The sequence below is a fragment of the Calonectris borealis genome, chromosome 6 (genome assembly GCF_964195595.1).
Source record: "Calonectris borealis chromosome 6, bCalBor7.hap1.2, whole genome shotgun sequence".
Lineage (NCBI taxonomy): Eukaryota > Metazoa > Chordata > Aves > Procellariiformes > Procellariidae > Calonectris > Calonectris borealis.
This window is the reverse complement of record NC_134317.1, coordinates 6,265,761-6,292,404: the sequence shown is the minus strand read 5'-3', so window position 1 is coordinate 6,292,404 and position 26,644 is coordinate 6,265,761. Positions and strand designations below refer to the sequence as shown.

Here is a 26,644-nt window from a genome sequence, read left to right as displayed (position 1 = left end):
TTAAAATGATGGAACTTTTTGGCACACATTTGAAAGACAGAATAAAGTAATACAAATAAATGGACAATGGAATAAAACGCAATGTTAGTTTACTTATGCAACATTAGTTAAACCACGACATGAAGCTATAGCACACTGCCCTCAAAATCTTCTTTGGTATGGAAAAAAACCCCTATAGACAAAGGAAATACAGTAAATCTAAGCTATTTTGAGCTCAATGAAGCATTATATACAGCAAATTCTAAAGAATTTAATTAGATAATCTGGAGAATATGGAGATTAGAATGAAAACTATAATTTAATATGCATCTGGCTTATAGGGTGGATGAAAGTTCTTAATGTCAGGTCGCTTGACGTTAGTACTGAAGTACTAGGTTCCTTCTGGATCCTGGTAATATTTTCATCAACAAAATTGGCACAAAATATATGAGAATTCTAAGAGAAGCTTTTGGTGACACAATGGGCTCATCACACAGAAAAACAGAATATTAAATGGGAATAATCAGATGATGTTAATTACTAGTCTGGCAAAAACTGGATGGTAATTAACAACATAAAATCAAAAGTTTTACTTTTATTATTTAATAATATTTATTAATTAGTAAATATTTATTTTTACTAAATAATAATTCTGAGAAGAGAGAGAGAGGTATTGGTCACAGGAAGCCAATTTGAATCTAGCATGAGTTAATTATGAAAAAAACCATAAACAAAAATTTAAAATGTATTTTCACTGATACAAGGCAAAAGTAAGAATTCATCTGATATCCTGCATACTGGTTTGGTATATTCAAGAGAGATGCAGGTTGAGATGACTAAGATGACACAGACAGATATCCCTGTCTTGAAAGCAGGAATTCCAAAATGCCTTGGCTTATTTGCCATCGCAAGTAAAGAGTAAAGATATGATTACTGAAGGACTACAAGGTCCTTCTCAGCGTAAGAATAGCTATAAACCGGAATACATGTACACCAGAAATTAAAAGAATGAGTGAGGTTCTGCAAGATGATAGTAATAGGAATACTATGAGCAAAAAACACTACTAGTTTTTAATTCTATAGATTTTTGTATAAAAGCTCAAGGTGCAGGAGATGAGATACAGGCTTGACATCCCCAGAGTTTTTTTGCTAGTGCACTGTCTTCAGTTTGATCAGAATTTCATAGGATGGGACTAATCCTACAAATATGTATCAATAAAGCTGTGTTCATTAAAGTATTCTCATTCTAAAATCAGTTTATCATTTATGTAAACATGCCTATAAATAAATATTTTACTTAATATTAACCTATGAAATAATAGAAAGCAGATGCTAAAACCGTGATTATGAGATAATGAGCGTTTCTCAAGACTGCAGAAGAGACTTCCACAAAAGTACACTCCTGCATGAGTGATCTTTCCCTCCATTGCTACTAGATACAGAAGGCACTCAGAGGGCAAAACTATTTGAACATTAAAAACTTTATGTTAACTTCTGAAGTTCATTAACACTTACTCCAGTCATTTTGATAAAAATTGCATCATAAAGTCTCATGAAAGTAGAGGCTTTCTTTCAAATTTACATATGCATATACCTTGAACACGTATGTTTCTAATGTGTTAGTATTCTGCCTTCTCACGAAAATCTGACAGATGAGAAGTTGAAAAAATAAGACTTTAAAATGTCAAGTAAGTTTACTTCTTGTTTTTTTCCATGTAAGATATTTACCTCAGTTGTTCTTGTTGTTACTGGTTCTTTGCCCATCTCTATTTTAATAAGTTTTTCATATGATTCATTTTCCAAGACACTAAGTTTAGGATTTTTTTTTTCCTACATGTCATAAGGGTGTAATGTCTTTCACATAGGAGAGCAGAAAAAGACAGGGAAAACCTAGAAAAGTAACACAATCTCCAGCTGTAAATACGTCTTCCTTTTCTGGAAGCCTACAATCTCAGCCCTGGGACTGGGACCCAAGTGTACATGATCTCTTTGTACTGGCTGAAGACCAGAACAATCACAAAAGCAAAAATCCTGGATTCTACTCTGGCAGCTTACCCAAAGTACCACAACAAAATAAAAGAGAAAGTTAAAAAAGTAAACAAGAAAAGAAATATCATCCACTAAAGTAGTATCTAATAAAAGTTCCCAAGTGATTGTGCTGAAGCTTGATGAGCTTGGCATTTTAATGGCTGATGTTTTACTTAAATAAAAATGATTAATGACAGACCTAACCTTGAGGAAATAGAAAGCCAGACATTACAGTTTTCTTCAGAGAAATGCATTAGTAATTTGTAACAATTTGCATAATCTAATGAAACACAAAATAAAGATTGGTGAAAAAAACTGCATTCAGCATTATATTAATCTCTGTATTAAATAAAACAGTACTGACTGAGTAAACATTTCGCAACAACACAATTAGAAAAAAGAACCAGAAATGTAGGAATATATTCTTCAAAAAAAGCAAATTATTTTTTTCTTCTTTCTTTTTCACAGTTACCTGGGCATTTTAGTTCATCTGTATAATCTCCACAGTCATTAGATCCATCACATATCCATTCTGGCAGTATACAAATTGAAGTCGAATTACAGCTAATAAATCCTGAAGATTTTATTCCAAGTTTATAGAAGTAAGCACAGTTTGTATTATCTGGAAAGAGACAGTAAATCACTATTATCACACCTAATACAGGTTGAGAGCCTTATAGTTTGGTTTTCAGGTTTATCTTGACTTTGCATAGACCATGCAGCTATTGGTATCCAACTAGTAATGACTATGAATTAACTGCTTTATAACAAGGAATAATCATGGAACAGATGCTACGATGAGCACCGACAAACACAAACTTACTACAGTTCTTTTCATCTGAAGCATCTGCGCAATCAATGATCTGGTTGCACTGTGCTGATTTACCAATGCAAATCCCATCTGCACAATGGAATTCTGTTGAAGCACACGTTGAATCTACAACATATGGTTATAAAAGATGTAAATTTGTGTACTAAACAGACTCTTCAGATGCATATTATATGTATTGTGTTTAAATCTTCTGCATTTTAGGATAAGGCGTTCAGAACACACTATACCTTCCATAACTAAAAATTCAATAGAAATATAGGGCCTAATAAACTTGAAAGCATAAGTTTCTAATTTTAAAATTTTTTTTTTTAAGCTAAAAGTCTCTCTCTAGGTAATTCAACTCAATTTGAGATAATCACCATGTGAGGAAGGAAGAAGCACTTTCAGGACCATCTATGAATCTCAGATTTCTTTCATGTAACACCAGGTTGGGGTTTTCGCCTGTATGCTCTTCTCTCTACTCATATTCAGCTAAATGATTAAAAACCATGCAGTGCTTTCAAAAAAATGCTAGTCACTACAGCTACATAGGTTTTAGCTATATATTGTGGAATAATTTCCCCTCCAATCTTTCTGAATTGTAACTAAGGATTTGTGTTGTCTGCTAGCTAGTCTTTATTCATTGGCTGATGCACAGATATAAATATTCATGTTTTAAGGCATAAAAAGAAAAACAATTCCGATATAAAAAGAAGAATGATTCTGGTAAGTTTTGCAAAGGACACAGACATTGCCATGCATCTGAGAAGCAAAGAAATGGAATATTAGCTACTTCAAAGAAGAAATAGTGCAGCAGATGCAGAAAAGAAATTGCCCATCTTTCAACCTTTCCGTCTCTGGTAGAGATACTCTCTCATTTATTGCTTCACAGAAGAAGCAGCAACTGCATTTTCTGAGTTTTCCATAGCCAAAACCACTCTCCTTCTAGAGGACTGTAGGTGTAAACCAAAATCGGTCTTCATATCAATCCCAACATACACTCTCTCAAACATACCAGTGTGTACCTGCTTGGTTTTGAATTCTAACAAAACAAAACCCAGCACCTGTAATTCCAATAAAGTTATATGCATTTTCTAGCTACTTCTATTTACATACTAAGCATTTTCAGAGCAAGATTCTGAAATCACCTTGGAAGTAACTGTCATTTACCTTTACAGTCAAATTCATCAGAGTTGTCACCACAGTCATTTGCACCATCACAGACTTTGTTACTTGAAACACAGCGACGATTAGAACATGGCTTGAAACCCTTCCGACAGCCTCTATTTTCTGGGAAGTTAAGTACAAGCACAATTTCATTTAGACACTTGATATATAATAAAAATAGCCTTACATTAAAACCAGACAAACATACCAGAAAAACATTTTAAATGAAAATCCATTTGAAGCTACAAAACTTCAGAAATTGTTCATTTATTGTCCAGCAGAAGAACTTGGACTGATAAACAGATAAAGAATAATAAACAAAACCACAATGAGAAAGAACAAAAGAATGACAAAAAATGGAAAAGAAAGCCTAATTTTCATTATCTCACCGTATAAAAAGCCCATGTGCTTTAAATGCATTTGTTTAGACAAACTTTTGTCAGACGTGACAATGTTTGCATATAGCATCAGTAATTCTATTATATAGAATGAAACATACCAAATTTGCCCTAAACCAAATTAGGAATAAATGGAGAGTAAAATAACAAAAAATATTAGCAGAAAAGTTTCTGGATTTCCGAATACCAATACTGCAAGTGTACTGCTCAAGTAGGTACACTATTGAACAATGTATGAATTTTACATATGTTGATATGTTTGAAAATTCCGAAATTATTTACTAAAGCCTTAACCATTGTAGAAGTCATGCCACAATAATAAATAAATAAAGTTCATTAGATATTAGTTAATCAATAATAATGAGTCCAGCATCCTTTATTTTATCAGATTCAGAAAACAACATACTGTATATGTCCTAGTGTATGACAGAATCACAGTTCTTCCTGCTTTTTCCAATGTGTAGCAAAAAGTTTGGTACAGTTGATTTAGATCAGGCAAAATGTACACTGTCACACTACAAGTTAATATAATGTCCTTTATAAAATTATGTGGCAAATTGATGGAAAGACAAATTGTTGGATCTTGCATTTATATTTTTTCAGTATTGTAGAATAAAGTATAAAATAGTTTTAGCAGCTCAGTAGACCTTAAACCTATAGTGACATATAAGACAACTTCTCTGGAATGACAAGAAAGAGTATTTTGAGATTCCTCACCAGCTACAACTTCCTTGTTTATTCCTAGATGACTTTCTCTCTATTCCTTCAACCTACTCTCCTCTCCTCACAAAGTAAAAGTAACTATATGAGATCTTAATCTTTCTTCCATGAATTGTGAATGAAATAAATGACTAAAATGAATAGTAGAGGCAGAGAGGTTTAATCCATATGAAAATACAGCTGACTGGGTTTTTTGGTGGTGGTGTTGGTTTTGGTTTTTTGGTTTTGTTTTTTTTTTTTTTGGAGAGAGGAGATGGTTGTGTTTTTTTTTTTAATTACTTCTTACGTCTAAGCAAGGTGCATACATAAATACAAATATTTACACATACTTAGTAAGGAAGCCTAAGAAGAAATTACACATACTTAGTAAGGAAACCTAAGAAGGAATTCACAGACATTAGTCATTTACTTTTCAGTGATTTGAAGCTGTCACTTGTAATTCAAGGGCCTTTCCCCCTAGTAACTAGTTTTGTATATTCCAGATTCTTATTTCCTTGTCTGATGTGTTTTCTTTTTTTTTCAGATTCAGACAAACAAATTTCCTTACTTATTTATATGTAGATGATCTGATGGAATGTTGCTATTAGTTTTACATGACATGATCAAAGCAATTATCGCAGAGAAGTCTGAAAGCTAACAGGCCACAAATTGAAGATGAAAGAAGAAAAAAAATTACATAGAATCGGTTATTATACTCAGATTGTTAGTGTTCATTTTTGCAAGGAAAAAGAAAAAAGAAGAAAGCTATTCCATTTCTTTTTTTCCAGTATCAACCTTGGCTATTATTCCAGTATCAACCTTGGAATTGGACTCAGTGAGCCTTATGGGTCCCTTCCAACTTGAGATACTCTATGATTCTATTAAAATGGCAGAGGTGAACTCCAGGAATTAAAGCAGACTTTTTCATAAAACTATAGAGGTGGCAGGTATAAACATAATGGGTGGGTTTGAAATGACATGAAATTGTTCATATGGGAAATGGAAGAGATACCAAGGCTGTGATAAGAATATACAGAACAAGATAAAGGCCAAGAGTTACAGGCACACAGGTAACACGGAGATTTCACTTAACATGCAGGATATATGAATTCACTAAGGTGACTCAGTGATTTAGGAAAATTATTTGAACCGTAGTGTTTTAGACATTGCAGCAGGCAAAATCAGTTGGACACAAAAAAGCTGGAATTGATTCAGTTAGTGACTATTAGGGAAAAAAAAAAAGGATAGAATCCCTTGGGAAAAATATGAAAGCAAAGAGCAGACACCCTTGTGTCTAACTTGTTGCAAGATGCAGACTGATTGGTGGGAAGAATAATGATATTATAAACTTAAACAGAAAATTGAGTGGAAAGATTCTATAACACAGTCATTTTTGTATTTTATAATACGTCTATTTTGGTGTTTTCTATTCACAATCAGGGAAAATCTTATTAAATACGGAAAAGTAAATCAAAATTGCTAAATTAAAGCTGAAAATACTGAATTTTTCATCTTTTAAAGAGGAGCTAGTTGAGGTTTTCCTTATTTTTGTTTTAGAGACAGAAATATGAGAACATTTGAGATGCTTTTTAAAAATATAAGTCAGCTAATATGAGGAAAGTTTGCGAGGAAAATATATTCAAGTATAAGTAATTCTATCCTTACAATGTCAGGGTTTTCTTAATATGCGAGTTGGCATTTTCTTCTTGTGCATCTTGGGAAGCAGTTGGTATGAATAAGTAGAAAAGTCACAGAGGAACCAATATAAGCATGTATAACTAAAATAAGAATGTGAGGGTGAAACGTCTGGAAATACTTACCGCAGTAGAAAAGTTTCTCATCAGACTTGTCCTTACAATGAGCAATGCCATCACAAGTCAGCTGATAATCAATGCATTCACCATTTCCACATTCAAACTCAGAATAAATGTTGCAAGTGGAATTTTTAGCTAAAATAAAACATATTAACATGTAATTTTTAATAGCTTTTACACTTAGTGAAAATGAGAAAAATGTTGGCTGCATTTAAAGTATCTCCTACACAGTTTTTGAAAACCTAAGTATAAAAAAACCCCACCATGGCATCAGAACTTAAAAGCTTCTACAGAGTGGTGGCCTGCAAGACTGACATACTTCTCTGTAAATTTGTTGATATTACACAGGATTGAGGACAGATATCAAAATAGCAAACAATTTTCAGAAATTTTATGTTGGAGTGAACTCCAAACCAAGGTAAGAGAGGGTCTGTAAAAAACAAAAATACATAGCCAAATATCCATGAAGGAACATGTAGTGAAGCAACTTAAAGGCAGCGATTCTAATAAGATGATGACATTGTAACTACTGTGCTCAGCTATCCTCTACCCACACGTCTCTCCAAAAGCCCCAGCTTGTATACAACCGTTTCTTAATAGATGTTTAAAAAAACCCCTTCAACATAATACATCCAAAAGCAAGAAGTAACCCTCACCATTACCTAGCAGGTAATTTGAACTCTCAACTCTGTTTTGTGGCACTGTGCTGCTGCTCAGTGTGTACACAGGTACCAGCATCAATGTACTACATCCGATGTTGAAGGTATAGCCTAACACCCAATGAAGAAAACCTGTGATTTGTACTTTGCCTATTTCTTTTTATTCACAAAAAAATCATTGGTAGACATGTAAATTTTTTGTGTTCTCGCCTTCTCAGAGTGGATGTTTTATCTATTTATTTCAGAAGAGAACAAGATGTACATTTAAAATTTTGACTGCTGCTTTCTCTTGCATATAGATTTTCTGTCAGTTCAATTAGAAACTAAAATACTATCCCAAAATTTACACAGAACAATTTGGTCATGAACTTCGTGATAGTACATTTACTTCACGTGTATGGTTCTAAACAAAATATCAAACTTAAGAGAAAGGAGAAGTATACAGGACAATTCAAGAGGAAGAATAGGGAAATGATACCCAATTATTATGCTTTTTTTTCTTGTTTCCATTGTAATTACTTCAGCATCAATTCAGGAAGAACTCATGTCCGCTATATGCAAAAGTCAAGCCAATATAAATTGAAAACATTTCTTGATTTGATTCAAACATGAAGAAAAATATAAAAGAAGTGCTGAAAATATAGATTCTGGACAAGCTGAGATCTGATCTTGAATATGATTTATACAGTCGTTTAAATGCTAATAAAGTTTATCGCAGCATTTGTTCTTCTCTCTTTTTTCCCCCCCATTTTTTAGCATTGTAAGAACTTAGATGTTAGGAAAAGTCATTCTCAATTACATTTGTAGTTCATCTAGCTCAGCATCTTAGACTGCAGCCTTTAGAGAAAGATGGGGGAAAAAAAAAATCAAAATGTATATATAGTATAATCTGCCCTCAGTTAAAGTCTAACTGAAAACCCTCGTAGAGATTGCTTCAAACCCCAACTTTCAGAAACAAAGCACTTTAACATCTTCCAAAACAGTTTATTTGACTAGAAACAAGTAGTCTAGGTAGTCTTATTACCCATATAATCATCCAATCCCTCTTTGAATTTTACTGAAGCTTTGTCTTAAGAATCTTGACTGGTTAATATAGTCTAATTACACTTTGAAAAGGCAGTTAATTCCTTTTATCAATTGGAATTGCTAACTTTCAATTTTATTGAGTATCCCTTTCAATTGTGATATGAAGGAAGAAACTTCTGATCTCACAGCTAAATTATAAAGTCTGTCTTGTTTCCATCCTTCCTGTGCTAGTCAACCCCAACATTTAATGTCTAAGTCTTTCTTTTTTTTTTTTTTTTTTTTAACTAATAACTCAGATCAACATTTCCTGCAAACATTCTACAAAGTAATTTAGATCATGGTCTAGATGAGGATTTAAACACTGTTTTACCTAATAGCAATTTTAAGATTTGTAATGCTTTTTGAAAATATAAATGCTATATAATATTATAAAATAAATTATCAGACCTATGAATTTATCTGCTGAACCTCTTTCACTTCCACTGCTGATCACTGCCTTGACAAGGTAAAGAAACAGGTGAGACAAAGTGCTTTAATTAAGGTTCAACTTCAGTAACTCATCTGATATAGCCCTAGACAGACCCAATGGGTGCCTGCAGATAGTTTTATCTCTCTCAGTAGTATTTATGATTGATATTTTAAAATCATAACTATTACTAAGAAAGCAGTATCTTACTTCCATAACAGCAGTTATGTTTTTCATCATGTGTTTTTTTCCAACCTCTTTGGGATGCCAGCAGCCATCTTTCTCTCCCACCTCCAAACAAACCAGGTCTTTTATTGCATTCATGCAATGAGTTAAAATTACATGAAATAAAGTCTATTGCATTTAATGAAGGTAAAACAAAGATCAGTGAAAGATTTGTCTTCGTACTGTTCCAGACATTAAGAATTCCAACTCTTTCTTGTATTTTCTCTGATTCTAATTAATCTAGGAAACTGAAATGTTTATGATATAAATACCTTAACCAAGCATTGAAAAACTTTTAATCTGCTACAATTTGATCCTGTCTTCTTTATCAGCGAATGAGGTTTCTGCCCTGCTGTGAGGAAGTAAAAAAACCCATTAGGCTCTTGACAGCCTAGCAATGAAGGAAAAATTCCTTGCCAGATTCAGAGAAGGTGGAGGCAGTTAATTCCAAGTCTCCAGCAATTCCTGTACTTTACCATACTCTATCTCATGGGTAAAGGGATGGGAGAATGCTGGGAGAGCAAGTGACGGACATGACCCACAAGACCAAGTGCAAACTGGTAGGCAATGGAACTTAAGGAAATTTTCCAGCTCCAAGAGGTCGCTTGAATGATCAAAATCAATAAAATCTGACAGTGTGGGAGGGTGAAATAACTTGATTATATAAGCCTGGTAGTAATATTCCATCTGCAGGAAGCAGAAACATTTGGCTGTAGCGGAAAATATCTTTCTGTAAAGTAGTAAAGTCTTAATTAATATCTTTGAACCATTAACAATCAGATACCTGTCCACACAATGTCAATTGATCACTGGATTCTGTTACTAGACTAAAAGTCTGCTACTCTGAAACAGTGTTATAGTTTAAATTGAAAACTTTATCACTGCAAATCATCTGTAAAATTCATTATATCTCAATTATACATAATTAAAGCAGTTTTTGAATAAGAGCTGTAAATGTAATACAGGTTAGTTGTACACTACTTTACTACTGCATCTTGACTCTAGATCAGCTGTATATTCCCTGTTGTGAAGGATAACAGTTTTAATCCTCATACTTCCATGTATTTAATTACAAAACCAGGTCTTTCTGTGAAGTCTCAGTGACCTTATAATGCACTATGTAAAGACTTAGTTAACAACTAACAACGTGTATGTGTGAGATAAAGGTGGAAGGTGAGCTACGAAGTGTTTTAAAGTGCAGAACAAAACTGTAGGAATTCATGTATTTGTTTGGGACATATTGGGACAATTGCTGATTACAATCAGCAATGTATGATTATACTGATTATCTGCATAATTAATGTATGCATCTGATTTCATTTAATAGCAATATTTTAGGAAATTAAGCAAGAGGCAAAGCTATGAATCCAAAATAAACATGAAAAAAGAAATCTTAGGATTAAAATCTTAAATACAATAACCAAGCAATTAGCTTGGTATGGCATAAAACTAATCACAGGCTTCTCACAAAGCTACGTAACGGTAAGGATGCCTTAAGCCAATTTAAAATCACACTGATACTTAAAGGTGTAATTCTACCCTTTCCCTCATCACAGTCTTCTGTTCTCATTAATTCTCTTTAGCGGCTCTGGTGATCTTGCAGTGTCAAGTTGAACGAGCTCTGCTCACTGATCCAACTAAAACTAGGTCTAAAACCAAAAAATCCCGATTGCGAGTCAAGCAAGTTAGTTAAGTCACCATTCAGTTACACAACTGTTATTGCTGATGAAAGGCATATGGTGGGAGGGAGAGTAAGCCTGTCCTTAGATGCACACTTCTTGGTCTTCTTCAACTGATCATTAAACAACAGTATTCTTTCCTGTTATGAAAATACTGATATGAAAATAACTATTGACTCAGATGTACCAGGAAAGCCTAATATCATGGTAGTATGAAAAATATCAGTGGCATGACCAAAATAAGCTCTATTAGCAAAGGAGTAGGTTTGCAAAATAACCAGTACAGGTATATCAATGAAGGACTATATCTCTTAATATCCCACACCAACACAGCTCTGCATATACAGACCAGCATTTTAAAAGTGACTCTGTATCAGTAGAAGAGAAGCCACTTGTTAGGCTGTTCAGGAGCAACAGTCTGTCACAGTAGAGTCTGAAGCAGGTAAACTGTCTAAGCTTCTACCAGGATGGTAAATCTTGCTAAATCATATACAAAGCTGAAATATATTTTTTCTTGAATGTTATAGTGTCTCTCTACTGTTAGGATAAAAAAAAAATGATTTAGAGAAAGCAGGTGGGTCAGAGCTACGAAACTGAAGCAGCAGAACAGACATACTTGGCAGACAGATATGGAAATGGAGAACTTGATCTAAGAGTTGGGATTTCTGCCCCACAGAGGTAAAGGTCCAATAAACCACCGGAATTTGGAAGGGGTCTCTAACTGTGACAGAAGAGCTACAATACAGTGACATTAACAAAGACATAAGGAACTGCATGGTTCCCCCTCAGCTTTCCCTCCATTCCAAATCCAGCCAGCCGCACTTGTTGAGGGGAGAAGCACAAAGTCATGTTCCACATTATGAATGTGGGTCATCCCTGGGGAAACAACCCAAAGTTTTCCAGTTAATTCACTCCTGCTAAGGCACAGCATTAGCAAAGTGACAGAGATTTTCTCCAAATTATTACAAAAGCCAGAAGAGTGCAGAATGTGTATACATATCACATCCTTCCAAATTACCAGCACATGCTTCCATGTTCGTAAACATCAATTCTGCGCAGGGACAGTGTGATCTAAAGAAGCTGCAATGGATGACCATATATTCTGAACCATTTCTGAACTATGAAAAAATAGTTTCCTCATATTTTCTTTATCATGTGCTGAGACATACGGGTTCAGAGGAAGTATGGGAAGATGTGAGAAGAGAAGAACTTAAGAACAGTGTAACACAGAATATTCTCCAACAAAACCAGTCTCTAAGGAATCTGCCAACTTAAAGGGATACATTCCCAAATTACTAAAACACCAATTCTACATGATTAAATACAATAGCTGGTTAATAAGTTACAATTATTTCATATATCTAAGGACATGAAATGAAAATATCTGTACTCAATAGAAACAAATTGCAAATAGGAAATGTTCAATAGAACACAACTACCCAAACTGGAATTTAAGGAGAGTATAAGTATTAATGCTTTTTAACCCCCCACTCATAAGACATAAAATAGTTAAAAGCCTGGTATGTGCTGAATTGCCAGATCAATTTTTACAGTATATAGAAGCAATAAAATTAATGGCTTGGGCAACTGTCTTTGCTTATGATAGCCAACTGCATCACAGCATAAAAAAGCATTGTGTCAGCTAGTATTACTTACTCACACATCTGTTATCATCTACCAGTATTCTATCCCCTCGACATGAACAGTTCACTCGTCCGTCAGGAGTCAGAAGGCATAAATCATGACAACCTCCATTCATTTGTGCACAAGGAGATAACTCACCTGAAAAACAAAGGATAAAAGATGGAGTCTGTTTTATTAAATTTGCTTCAATGGCCAATGCCTTTGAGAGAGCAAAGATCACCATATCTCAGATTCATGGGCAATTGATTCAAGTTTAATCAGTCAGATAAAAATGCCAGTGTGCCTCAGATGCTAGCATACTAAAGATAAACAAACGGAGTTACCTTGAATATAATAATTTAAAAACCCCACAACGTTCAAAACTGCTGATATTTGACAGGAAATGATTTAACTGCTATCAAATGAGCACAACGTCCATGGCAGAAAATGGTCATTCAATAATATTTATTTACTTGGGGAAGAGGTTATATCCTATCTTTTGTTAACAGTTCCTACAACAAAAACAATTTATGAAACACCATGAAATGTTTTAACTTGGTTAAAACTAAGTAAAATTCTTGAAATGAATGATACTGGAATTAACAAAATAGTGTCTCTTGCTTTATAACTTACAACTGTTAGTATCATTGGCAACAGCAATAATGCCCATCGGCTGATGTGGGATATCAGAACGAAGAACTTTTGTATCTCCTCCTGTATATTTACTAGAACGCAGAATAGCTCTCCTCACTCCATCTGACCAGAAGATATAATCATCATAAACAGCCAGGCTGAGAAAGGTACCTGGTCCAGATTTGACAATTACCTAGAATACGTAAGTACAGAAGAGAAGCATGAGAAGGAATGTTGTCTCTGAATAAGAAGTTTTAAAAGTGCAAACTGTGACTCACATCACTTTATAGTTTTAGACAAAACACTTAATTCTTCTATACTTACAGCACCTGGAAAAATGAGATAACAGCACTTAAAATGTGTTAAAAGGATGCTACAAGGGTTAACTTCTTATTTCTCAATATGTCCAAACTTCAGAAATCCAGGAATCTGTTCCTTAAGTAATCTAAATGTGCTTGTAAAGTTTATCTAAATATGCTTGTAAAAATACCTATGCAGCACACTGCCTGCTTAATAGCCCGAACAGAACAGAGAAAAAGAGGTACTGTAGCATGGCTGAAAGTCTAAAAATTCCGAGTCTTTATGAATCGACGCCAGAAGCATGTTTCAGAACTGAAAAGCGTTCACCACTACGATCACATTAGAAACTTGAACCCAAGACAATAAAAGTTTTGTGTTTTCCAATTAAAAAAAATCTCCTCAGTCACCATACTAATTATCAGTTTAAAACGTAGCAAGAAAATACGAATTGCAGTTCACTACAGCTATGCCTGGGAGATTAAGAAGGTGCCCTAACTCTGCGGTATTCAATACCAAGTAATGCTTCAGTGGCGGTTTGTTCACACCTCTGCCAGTTCCCTGCCCAGGGCAGGCAGTGAACAGCTTCCAAAACAGCGGCTTGCAAAATGCCTTTGGGAATGTCCTTGGACTGACTCAGTGCCAAACTACTCCCAAGAACTGTTTGGAAAGGGTATTAGCTCTTTGCACAGGCAAAGTTGAGACACGTGGACATTTCAACAATTTGCTAACATAAATAATTGTATTCAGTGCACAGGAGCATTCCTGGCCATGTTTAAATTCACCTATACAGATATAGTGTCAAAATTACTTATTAATCAGGTAATTATAACAAATTCTGCACCACTATGCACATTATATATTTCTGCTTATTTGTAAGAAGGTTTGACCAGCAAATCCTTTATTCCAGCAAAGACTTTTTCCAGTGATAAATGTCCCAGGAGGACAACTTTTCTCTAACTAATCTTTTTTCAAAATTAAAAGTATTAAAAGATAGATGCGAATGTATTAATGGCAAAAAGATCTCTTCTGCAATTGTGCACATTTACTGTAAAACACTTTTCATCATACACTCTTAAAAGCCTATGCTATTCATATTCAGACACATTTCAGAAAAAAAAAAAACAATCATATATGTTTCTGAAAGATCTGTTCAAAATCTGGCCATGCAGATTTTGCAACCTCATATAATAAGTTCTCCATGATAATGTGAAACTGTCCCAATTTGAAGGATTTTATTGTCACAACCAATGCCAAGGAAGGCACTACTCTGTTCAGCGTTCTGTGTTCTGTAACACCATCAAAATTTTTCTTAAATTGTAACAAAGGAATGTAAATTAATTGCAGAACTGATCATTGTTGTTCAACCTTGGGAGATTTGAGATCCAAATAAAAGGTCCCAATAGCTAACATCCAGGAACATTTGTTCACTAATGCTCATAGCGTTTCACCAAGGTCTCCTCTATTATGTCACAGCACTATCCAAGGACACCAGTTTTATTTCAGCATCCAAGAGGAAGAGTTCCTATTTCTGCCAGCTTTTGGCCAACCTTACAGTCCCTTTAACATTCTAGTTTATACAATAATGCTGAAAATGACTGACAATTTTTTTTTGTTTTGTTTTTTAAATCTTGATAGCACTCCTGCATGATTAGAAGTAACTGAAAATGAAAGTCGTCTTTAAAAGCCTGTTCATCCTTTGGTTACCTGCTAAATCAAAATTAAGTCCTGAGGATTCAGTGTCAACCAAATTTGCTGTGTATCAAACTTGTTTTAAGTCACCTATGTTTCTAAATCTTGTATTCTATACAACTTGCACGTTCATTTTCCCAGCAGTGTCTGCAGCTCTGGACAAAGATATCTCCAGATTCACCAGCAGGATCATGTAACAAAAATTCAGATTCTTACACTGTGACCTTATTGAAATCCTCCTTGGGTGGCCCCATCTGGCTGGCCCAGGAGGGGTAGGAAGCACAAAAGGGTCTGCCTTCTACTTCCTGCTTCCTTTTTTCTTGCTGATTGCTCGTCTCTAACAAAAATAATGATGGAAGCCAATACAGCACTTTGCAGATTTATTCCTCTGAGTTATTGACAGTAACCTTATAAGCTTTGGATCAAGACATAAGACGACCGCCGCAGTCTTTCAGGGAATGCACATACCCAAATACATAACACAGAAGCAAGCCAAGGCAGAATCAGTGATCACCATTCAACCGTAAGAAAAATGATGTTTTCAAACTGTAAAAACTCCAAGATAATCAACTTATAGCAAATTTTATATAAAGTAGTGGCTGGGTAGCAGCAAATGACCCAAAGCACTGCTCCCACTTACAAGAATACAGGCAAAAACCTCTTTACGTATCTCATCTGGAAGCACAATATCAACACAAACATAATGCCCAGTTAATCCACAATCGTAAAACTGCAGTATATGCTACCTGTTGTTCAAATGAGGTTGCATAAAGTGTGCTGGAATCGGAGAGCCATTGTGTATGCTAAGTCAGAGGAAAAAAGGACACAATTCCATAAGAAACTGACCATCCATGTTACACAGTGTACCATACATGGAATAACCTTTTACCATGTGCAGACAATATACAGGTAAAGAGAACTAGAAGGTACAACCTCAACCATCAAATTTAGTCAAGCATGACATGGATCACAATGTCACAGAAATTTAATTCACAAAGGCCACATTCATGCACTCCCACAAACTATTGCAGTACTGTATAAATGCTTAAGACCTTTTCCACAAAGGTCTTTTTGCCAAAAAGCACCCTGTACCACAGAAAAAAAGTAAGAATAATTATGGTCATTAGCAATGTTTTTGATCACAGAAGAGGGAAATGTGGTACTGAATGAACGCGCACACATTGAAAAAAGCAATGCATTGCCATTCTGCATTACAAAGATTTGAACTGAACAGATTTTTTTTTTTTTTTTACAGTAACAAGTTTTTAAACAGGGTTTTTAACAGTATGGAACAAAATCAATCATATAAAGACCCTGTCTTGACATATTTTATCGTAAGTCTAAATTGATACCAAAAATTGCAACAATATATGTACAGTTTTAAAACCTGAATAAGACATCCCTACCAACCCTTCCGCATGAACCAGTGAAGTCAGACACATCCAATAGTACATCACGTGTTTTAATACTAAATGATACCAACATTCAGTTACAGCTTGTCCTTTGAGCTCTGAATAACAGATGAAAAGCTTTCTCTGCTTCCTGCAAAGAGATAAGGAGACTGGGGGCTGGGGGACGAATGTCACAAGTATCAGGGTAATTTAATTTTAACTATGATCCTTTCTTTTTTAAGTTCTGAGTTTTTAAGTTCTCCAGACAGCTTTTGTTTTAACATATAGCTGCTCTAAATTTGAGGTATGTGTAGCAGTTTCTCTACAAAAACATGATTGAAAAAGGGGAGGAGCCAGTCAGGTAGACATGTCAGATAGACAAGAATTCGTGCCAGAATACTATAATTTGAATGTTTTATACAAAACTCTTATTAGATTGTCAGTAATAATTAGATTCATAACAATTCTTACCATGACAATGCTTAACTTTTATAGAAAGGTTTTCTTTAAAGATGTGTGCATAAAGTTAATGCATCAGCTTAAAATACGAGTTGCTTTTAAGTATTTTAACTCTAATGAATGGCTTACTAATAATACTTCTCTTTCAAAATGCTTAATAAATGAACAGTGTCATCCAATAAAGCTTTTAAAAGTTTTCTAAGGGCTCTTTACTCTTCTAAAGATACCCAAATCTACTTAGAGGTCTATAACAGAATGACAAAGCTAGTATAGAAAACTACATTTAAAAAGATTAAAATTAATGACAATTTAAAGTCAATTGCATAATAAAATCATTATACAAGTATAAAGCAGTATCAGTAATCTAAAAATAAATAACATTAGATGAATATGAGAAAACTCAGTCTGACAGAACTGACTTATACAGAACACATTAATCGAAAATAAGCTAATGTATTTCAGTCTTTCAAATGAAAGACATAAAATAGTATGCCATATTTATTATTGAATTATGAATATTGTTTTTAAAAGAGTATAAACAAGGAATCTATGAAAAAAAAATTATATGAGACTGTGACACAGGGAAACCAGTTGCACAGCCAGGGGGAAAAAAAAAAAAATCTAAGTCATAACTTTTATGTATTTGATTTAGCCACCTAAAAAACATACACTTAGATCAGACTTCTTGTTTTGCTTGTTATTTATGTGGTTGCTTTAATAAAAAGAAAAAATGCTACCTCTTGCTGGATAAACAAATCTATCAGCCTTAATCTGGAGTATCCAAATTCTGCCCTTCCAACACTGTGGTGTTACTAGGACAAAAAACTTATGTTAACCAGAAAAAAACAATTGGCAGGGGAAAAGTGGGGGGGCAGGTAAAAGCCAGAAAAAGAAAGAAATTTGGTGCTGAAGAGAACACTTCTGAGTTTACCAATTCCTCATTCCTGTTGCCACAAAAAAAATTAAAAGAATTTCTAGTCTAGTTTTAAGTTGGGTTTTGTGGAAGGACAGTGCCAATCACTGCTATACCCTACTAAAAATAATCATGCTTTTTGTTGATTGGTCTGAATAAAGACCATATTTTCATCATCATACCTTTAATGCATGGATTTTCTTTTCATTTATTGTATCTTTCAAAAATACCTTCAGAATAACTTGAATTGCAATCACATAGCAAAGGATACAAAGGATGTACTAGAATATCACATTTACCAAGAACAGTAAGATCCTGTTTCCATAGAATTGTCCAAGTGAGATGTAACAAAATCAGAAGTGCTTCCTCTTCAAGAATTAATTTTTGTTTCTCCATGCTAGAAATGAACATTTAAGACACTGAAAACCAAACCATAATGCTGAATTTGCAGTGTTCCAGCTGTTACTTAGATTTGCAGTTCAACTGAATGATATATTAAGCAACCATTTATAACAGGCCTCTACTTTTCATTGCCATTCAAATGGAAAGTATACATCTCTGTAGATTATGACTATATTAACTAGGTTCTTTCCAACTACCTGCGTATTACACAACATTTATTTTCAACATCATAAATGACGATGACAAATTTCATCTAATGTTACATTTATTTCAACCTCTGTCCTGATTTCAGCTGGGGTAGAGTAATTTTTTTCCTAGTAGTTGGTATACCGCTGTGTTTTGGATTTAGTATGAAAATAATGGTGATAACACACTGATGTTTTAGTTGTTGCTAAGCAGTGTTTACTTAGTCAAGGACTTTTCAGCTTCCCATGCTCTGCCAGGTGCACAAAAAGCTGAGAGGGAGCATAGCCAGGACAGCTAACTCAACTGGTCAACGGGGTATTCCGTACCATATGATGTCATGCTCAGTATACAAAGCTGGAAGAAGAAGGAAGGGGGGGACGTTCGGAGTGATGGCATTTGTCTTCCCAAGTCACCGTTACGCGTGATGGAGCCCTGTTTTCCTGGAGATGGCTGAACACCTGCCTGCCCATGGGAAGCAGTGAATGAATTGCTTGTTCTGCTTTGCTTGCATGCGCGGCTTTTGCTTTCCCTATTAAACTGACTTTATCTCAATCCATGAGTTTTCTCACTTTTACCCTGCCGATTCTCTCCCCTATCCCACCGGGGGCAGGGGGAGTGAGCGGCTGTGTGGTGCTTAGTTGCTGGCTGGGGTTAAACCACGTCAACCTCCTTTTGTGGGATCCTGAGGTATTATAAATAATCTTATTCTCCATAGCCTTAAAGATTATTTTTATCTTTTCATTAATTCCTTCTTTCAGTTAATTTCTACCAGGCTACCAACACTGGACATCAAGATATTTCAACAAACAGTCCCAAACCAACACTGTTGGATCTGTGTCAACCGCTGCCTAGCTCACATGGATCAAAGGATTTTATTGCATTGGTTAGGGAATCACTTTCTTTAGGTTCGATCTTAGCATTACTTTACAGAACTACTTAAAGAAAGCAACTCATCAACATCAATGGAGTGAACTCCCTAGAAAAACAAGTAATTAAGCAGGGGGGATATTTCACTCTTCATATTGGTTCTGGACTTCTTCAGACAAATGTTAACGGGAAACATGGACAGTTATAAAGTTGAGAAACAAAGATTCTTTTTGCTCAGATTTGCAAGAGAAAAGAATCAAGAACAGAAAATTCCCACTACAACTAATATATTTATACTGCTGAACAGAGAAAATTAAGAAATCCACCACAACTTTGCTTCTAGTACCAAGATTTCCAAAATTATCCACACCATTCTAGCTGCTTTTCAAACACAGAAAGAATGAATTGATTAAAAAGCCCAGAACCTAACAATAAACTGGCGTATAGCAGAGGCAAAACATCATGAACTTAAATGTCTAAGTGGTAAACTGTGCATGTTGCGCTAACAATATCAATTTTTACTAGAATTTCTTGTTTCTCTACTATTATTGCTTCTGGTGCTCTTTAACAAAATCACAAGGAAGCAGTAGAAATCGATGAAATAATTTCTCTATGGAGAGTAGGCTAAATTTTATTTTATTTCTAGACAACGATCCAAGCTTATTAAAATATCTGCCTTCTTGTCGACATTATTTTCCTTTGGGTTAGTTTTCACATCTGATTATTTATTAGTATATAGAGAATACAGCGATGTGATTCTTCAACTCAGAATCATGTTCAGGACCTGCATCTTTTTGTAACTCCTCATGTTCAGAGCTTAGTGAGAATCTTTTCTAAGACTTTTTAGCACATTGTGATTTTAATGGGGTTAGACATTCTACATTTCTAATTGTTAATATTTTGCATGATTTATCTCTGATCTGATTACCTTGGCCAATCTTACTTCTATTCTGCCTTAGTGAATTATTCAGCCACTTCCCAATGTAACGTTGATGTCATCATGAACACCTTCCAAGAATTGACCAAAATTACTCTGCTGTCCTCAATCTTACTTGTACTACAAGTAAATATAATGACGTGTCTGAAAAGTAATTTTAGATGTCAATCATAAAGTCAAGTTTTTCATAAATGCACAGCCAAACCTTTAACTTCCATTTCTGCATTTAGTAGTTTGAAGAATAGATCTGATATAATGTTACTGAAGATAACAGAAGTTGAACACCAACTTCAGAACTTGTTTGATTGCTTAAATACAGAATTCCAAGAGAATAAAAACATATATTCTAGAAATTGAAAGTTATAATTACTGGAAGGTTGCAATTATACGAAAGTTATAATTACTGGAGACACCTCTAAAACTGATTTTAAAAAAATCACACCTGTAGGCCCACAAAATCCGTAACTGAGACCAAAACATTCCAACCTGGTTGTTAGAAAATAACCAGACTTCTATTTACAGGAAAAACATCAAAATAGCTCACTATTTATTGGAAACATAAGTCCAAAACATAAAATCAGCTGTATTTGCTGTTGGCTCAGTCTCCGCGTTCATGAACAAAATGTTATAATTAAAGCACTAAGCAGCTAAAAACAGCTGTGGCCACAATATTAAATCCAACTAAGGGCAGGAGCAAAAACAGAAAAAAAGGGGAAGAGATTGAAAAAGCAATTACCATTTTTGTTTTTTAAACAGGAAGATCTGACAGAGCAGAACAAGAAATGTTTAAAAAAACCCGCATATTTTTTAAGTAATAAAAAGGAACAAAAGCAACAACAAAATTCTTCCAAACTTGAAAGAGTACTCCAGCAACCAAATACTAGTATTAAAATATCAGTTTAAGACAAAATCAATAAACTCTTACAATCCACTTAAAAGAGTCAATTCAATACTGCTAAATTATTTTCTACCCATTCATTGTACTAGATTATTGTGGTGAGTGGAGTGAAGAAAGAAGCTGCTATACCCTGGAAAAAAATTCATTATATTACATTAGCATTTCTTGTTCTACTATACAATTTCTATCTTTGTTAACATGACAGAAACTAGAAAGCAACAAAACAGAGATAGTGAGGAAAAGGGTAATCTGTTTAAACTGTTTTTGAGTGGTGGCTGATGGCAGGACCTTGCTGAAACACCCTAAAGAATCTCAGATCACCAGAACGTTGGAATGATTATTACTTGTATTATCCTAATGTTACAGAAACCAGAGATCTCGTCAAACTGGACAGCACATGAACGATGAAAAGAAACTGCCCTGGAAATATTATTTCACCAGATCAATAATACAATTTCATGGTTGGATTCTGGCGTTCTTGTATCAGTAAGAATGCATCTACACGGTGATGAGCAACTCTGCTGAAGCACTGCTAGTGAGGCCAGTACCGTTTAAGTGCAAATTTGAATGAAGCAGCCCGGTGGTTTTTTCTTCTGCTACGACAATCCCCATCTAACTATGGCAGGAGAAGTGCCTTCAGAACCCAGGAAACACACATAACTCTGTTTCAAAGCTCATAGCATGTGAGAAGTCAGATCAGTATTTTCGACAACAGTTAGTTGATTCTCCCAAAACAGGTATTGGTGTAGGACAACCAATAGTAGTATAGCTTTGTATAGGTAACACACTAGAGGTCCCAAAAAGACTTCAGGAGAGCATGACGGACCCAGCTTATTGCTTTCAGGAGCTTTTTTTGTTTACTGAAATGGCGAAGGAGAGTTAAAATGACAGAAAGCCAAACAAAGAGACGATATACTAGGAAGGTTAGAAGTTTCAATGGCTGAGAAAATTGAATGACCAGTTTGTCTTGCTGATGTAAACTGGAAGCCAGAGGTCTGATTAAAAGGTGGGATTTTAGCAATGGTTTCTGCAACTAAGTTGCATCATCTCCTATTTCATGTTTGTGATGCATATTTTGTTATACCCTGTGCATAGATGAAGTTAAACTGTTTCCACTTAACCTACTAATTACCTTGTACTTAACTGACAGCATATTCAAAACCTTAAGTAAAACAGGATCAGGAAAGTAAAACTAAACATGATAGCAAAAGGGAAAAGAAACAGCAGTACAAGACAGACATATACATCAGAAAGTGGAAATGCAGCCAAAATGAAGAGGGAAAAAAAAAAATTCTAACTGAAAAAAAGTGTAAGAAAAGAATTTAAGAATCTCCGTTGAACTAGAAGAGGAACAAAAGAATATCCAATCTAGAAAGAGGTATTTTCTAAGAAGACAATTGAAGAAAGCATAGAAGATAAAGGAAATTATTTTTAAAATTATTTGATGATCTAAATGAGATATTTTTCCCTTATCCTTAATAAATGTGACAAAAACAGTAGTGACATAGACAAATAACAGTAGATAGAGATGGTAATGTACTTAAGCAAAGCAAATCACTGGAATAAAATGGCATGTATATAACTATTTATGTACATCATTAAGCTCCAGGAACTTAAGAATAAATGTCTGAATCTGCAATAAACTTACAGACAAACACAATAAAGCATTACCACAAGTTCCTACTTGTGAAAGAAATAAAAGTTGCATGTGTCTTTTAAATAGGCATTTTTAATTGACCAATGAACCTTATTTCAGGATAGGAGTTTGTCATTTACAATTATAATAATGTAGATGAATACATCACGTTACGGAGTAACATCTCCTGAATAAGATTCCAGAAAAACATGTAATTGTCATTTAAGATGCAAAAAGATTTCAAAGCTTTTATATAGTATATGAAGGATTTTTTTTTTTTTTTTACACTAATAGATATGAAAGTGAGCTGATATACCAAACATTATCTTGTAGAGCTGGGAATTGAAAATACAAGCCAGAACATGCCCTTCATTTATTTTATCATGCACTTTGGGAGGTACAAAATCCCTGAAAGGAAGACTTCATGAAATATGAGAAATGTAGAGCCAAACATGTAACAAAACTGTGAGCACAGATCAACTGCCTTCAGCATATTCCATGCAAAAGGTCTACTTGCGCTGAAACTAATAGAGCACTCAAGGACCAAAATGTGTTATGATAAAAGAGTAATGGAGTGAGGTTGAATATATCTGAAAATGGATAGTTAGAAAAGAAAAAAAGAAGATTTGTAGAGTAATACTTAAGCATTACACAAAAGAAATTCTAGTGCATTCAGAAAAATTCAACACTGAAAGGAAAATTGTAATCGTCCTGTGTAAAGCAGAACATTTCTCTACCTCTTTTACTGAAGTTAGTTCTACATTTTTTTCAAGCTGATACAGATCATTTAGGACAGTGATGCTTCAGGCTCAATATCAATGCAAATAGATTTTGTGGTAAGGGTCCGCATCTCCAGAAGGTCATCCAGAAACTGGCATGTGTTGAGTAAACAGAGAATTACTTGTAGGTCCAGAAGTGTTGTCCTAGTTTTGGCTGGGATAGGGTTAAATTTCTTCCTAGTGCTGTGTTTTGGATTTAGTATGAGGAGAATGTTGATAACACACCGATGTTTTCAGTTGTTGCTAAGTGCCCTCCTAGTCCAAGGACAGCTCCCATGCCTACTGACTGAGCTAGGTACACAAGACGGGAGGGAACATAATCAGGACAGCCAGCCCAGCTGGCCAATGGGGTATTCCATACCAGGTGACATCATGCTCAGTATATGAACGGTAGGCGTGATCCAGGAACTAGCGATCGCTACTTGGTTATCGGTCAGCGCGGGTGGTGAGCAATTGCATTGTGCATCACTCATTTTGTATATTCTATCATTATTTATTATCATTATTCTCCCTTTTCTGTTCTATTAAACTGTCTTTATCTCAACCCACGAGTTTTTCTCACTCTTACCCTTCCGATTCTCTCCCCGTCCCGCTGCGGGGCGGGGGGAGTGAGTGAGCGGCTGCGTGGTATTTGGCTGCCTGCCAGGTTAAACCACGACAAGTGTTTTCAGTTTTAAATCTAATCTACAGCTAATATTAGGAGAAACTTAGGCAACTAAAGATCTTTCTGTAACATTTTCATTTTAAAGATGCTAACAAATGCAAAAAAGCAGATTTACAATGAATATGTTTGGGATTTTTGTTTTACTTACATATCTTTGTGATCCATCATATTCACACCTCTCGATTTTTCCCAAGCTGCCATCTGAAAAGTAAAGTTTCTCCGCCCTATGATCAATGGTAAGTCCATTTGGTGTCAGAATATCTGTACTAATGATAACTTGTGCATTTTTGCCTGAAAGGGTAGATCTCATGATGCTTGGGAGCTGCTCATTCCAGTTAGTCCAAAACATTAAGCTGTATTAAAATCAAAATAACAAACAAAACCATAAGATACATTTTATAATTTAATTCTCTATGAAATGAGCAACAGAAAACACATATGCCTTCAGAGACAATTATGAATGGCATCTATAAGAAATTGTAATAATCAATGGTGAATAAGAAAATGTGCTAGCCAACATCCTACAAATTATAGCAGTTTCCTAGTTCATTAACTTGGATATGAGTACAGATTTTTTTTCTCTTCACAGGTCTGTTCAATTCTGATCATGTCTTTATACTAATATACCATTACAATATAAACCTAATTCTGCTAATGTATATATTAGTAATTTCTAACAGTGAAATTAATCTGCAGCTTTTCCCATATTAGAACTGGTATGCAGAAGTTGATAATGGGGAATCAAGTGACCTTAATATGCTCTACAGGAGGCACAATCGGCCCCTTGCTACTGTTAAACAATTATGGACAAAACGTTATGGAACAAGCTGTGGATGTAATTTATATACTGATCAGAACCTGCCCATCCTCTCAATCTCCATCAGCATTCAGTTGTTTTTTTAATGAAACCTAGATAAATCGTATTTTGTAATACAGCATAAACTCTTAATTTGCATAAACTGTATGTAAAGTCATACATGGAAATAACCTCCTTGACTACCCATGCAACATCGGATGTTCAGCTATCAAAAATTAAAAATAGAACATAATAAGGCAGAAATGTAGCCTAGCCTCCCCAAAGTGGAGACAGTTACAAGAAGTAGAAAAAGCAGGTTGCCTTTTTTCCAGAATTAACAGGGAAGATTAAAGTAACTCAAATTTGTAAGACACTTATTAGCAAAAGGCTGAAGTAGAAATATAAACCCTTCTATTATCTTACTAGGAAACTTCTCGAGAGTGGCAGGAAGGGAACTGAATTGGGCTTCTTTCCAGGATGTTGTCCACAAGCACCATAAATGTACATCTCTCGTTATATAAATCTATACAACACTAATCTTTGTGATAAACACACGGGCCCATCAATTTGCCACAAAAGAAACTCAGATTCCTTTTTTTAAATGCTTAAATTACTTTTGTTTTTATTTAAGCAACGAGAATAACATGTCTGACAAAAGAAATTACTAAATTTCTCTTGATAATTTGCACTTTCTTAAAACCAGCTTGAATTTTTTAACATTCCATGAAAATGTAATGATTATTTGATCTGAAACATAAAACCACATAAAATGCTGTATCTTAATTCTGCAATTGCTTTAAAAAAATTAATACTAACACTTGTCTCCTAAACCAAGAAATCTATTTAACCTTCATAGGGTTCAGCAGTATTAGTTGACTGTGAAATAAAGAAGTGCTGCTGTATCCTTGACATTAGGCAAAAATTAAAATCTCGTAAGAAAGATATAATACATACTTTTGACATTCATCTAGAGCTAACACGTGCGGATGATCATCTTCAGACATTGTTATTACTGCTTCCCGGTTGAAAGCTCCTCGACGTCTCTGGTCAACAGTGTGTCTTGTGATTGAGGATGTGGTTGAACTGGTCCAATAGAGAGTGTCCCAAGCTCTATGATAAGCAAGTCCCTCCACTGACCCAACATCTGGAAGAAATGGTTACAGACAGAGCAAATAAAACTCCTTCTAACAAGACGTTTGTTTTTCTTTTTCCTCAAAGTTGATCCTGCAGAATCACAGAGTTCAGCTATTTCAGCCTATTGACCCTGTCAATTCTTTTATCGTTTCACCTGTTCATTTTTTTTATTGGAATCAAAGTCTTATTATTTTTTCATAAATGTAAATAAAAAAACCACAGAGAGCAAAATCACTATGAATATCCCTGTACTATATTTGTCAATTCTAACACTCATTAAATTAGTATTTTTACTACAGTGTCCCCAGACAATACATTAGAAATTATAAGCATCTATTCAAGACAGCAATAATTTAGTCACAACTTCAAACACCATTTAAGCCAAG

General features: G+C 34.7%; 1 protein-coding gene across 1 annotated transcript in view; it reads right to left on the bottom strand.

Moving 5' to 3' along the window:
- LRP1B (LDL receptor related protein 1B) overlaps positions 1-26,644 on the bottom strand; it is a 575,589-nt gene that overhangs the window by 133,997 nt on the left and 414,948 nt on the right. The window contains exons 41-48 of the mRNA XM_075152715.1: positions 26,079-26,268; positions 24,477-24,681; positions 13,208-13,400; positions 12,608-12,733; positions 6,903-7,031; positions 3,989-4,108; positions 2,831-2,944; positions 2,480-2,629 (exon numbers count right to left, since the gene is read on the bottom strand). Of these exons, the coding sequence (XP_075008816.1) occupies positions 2,480-2,629; positions 2,831-2,944; positions 3,989-4,108; positions 6,903-7,031; positions 12,608-12,733; positions 13,208-13,400; positions 24,477-24,681; positions 26,079-26,268 (1,227 nt within the window). The remainder of the gene's footprint in view (positions 1-2,479; positions 2,630-2,830; positions 2,945-3,988; positions 4,109-6,902; positions 7,032-12,607; positions 12,734-13,207; positions 13,401-24,476; positions 24,682-26,078; positions 26,269-26,644) is intronic.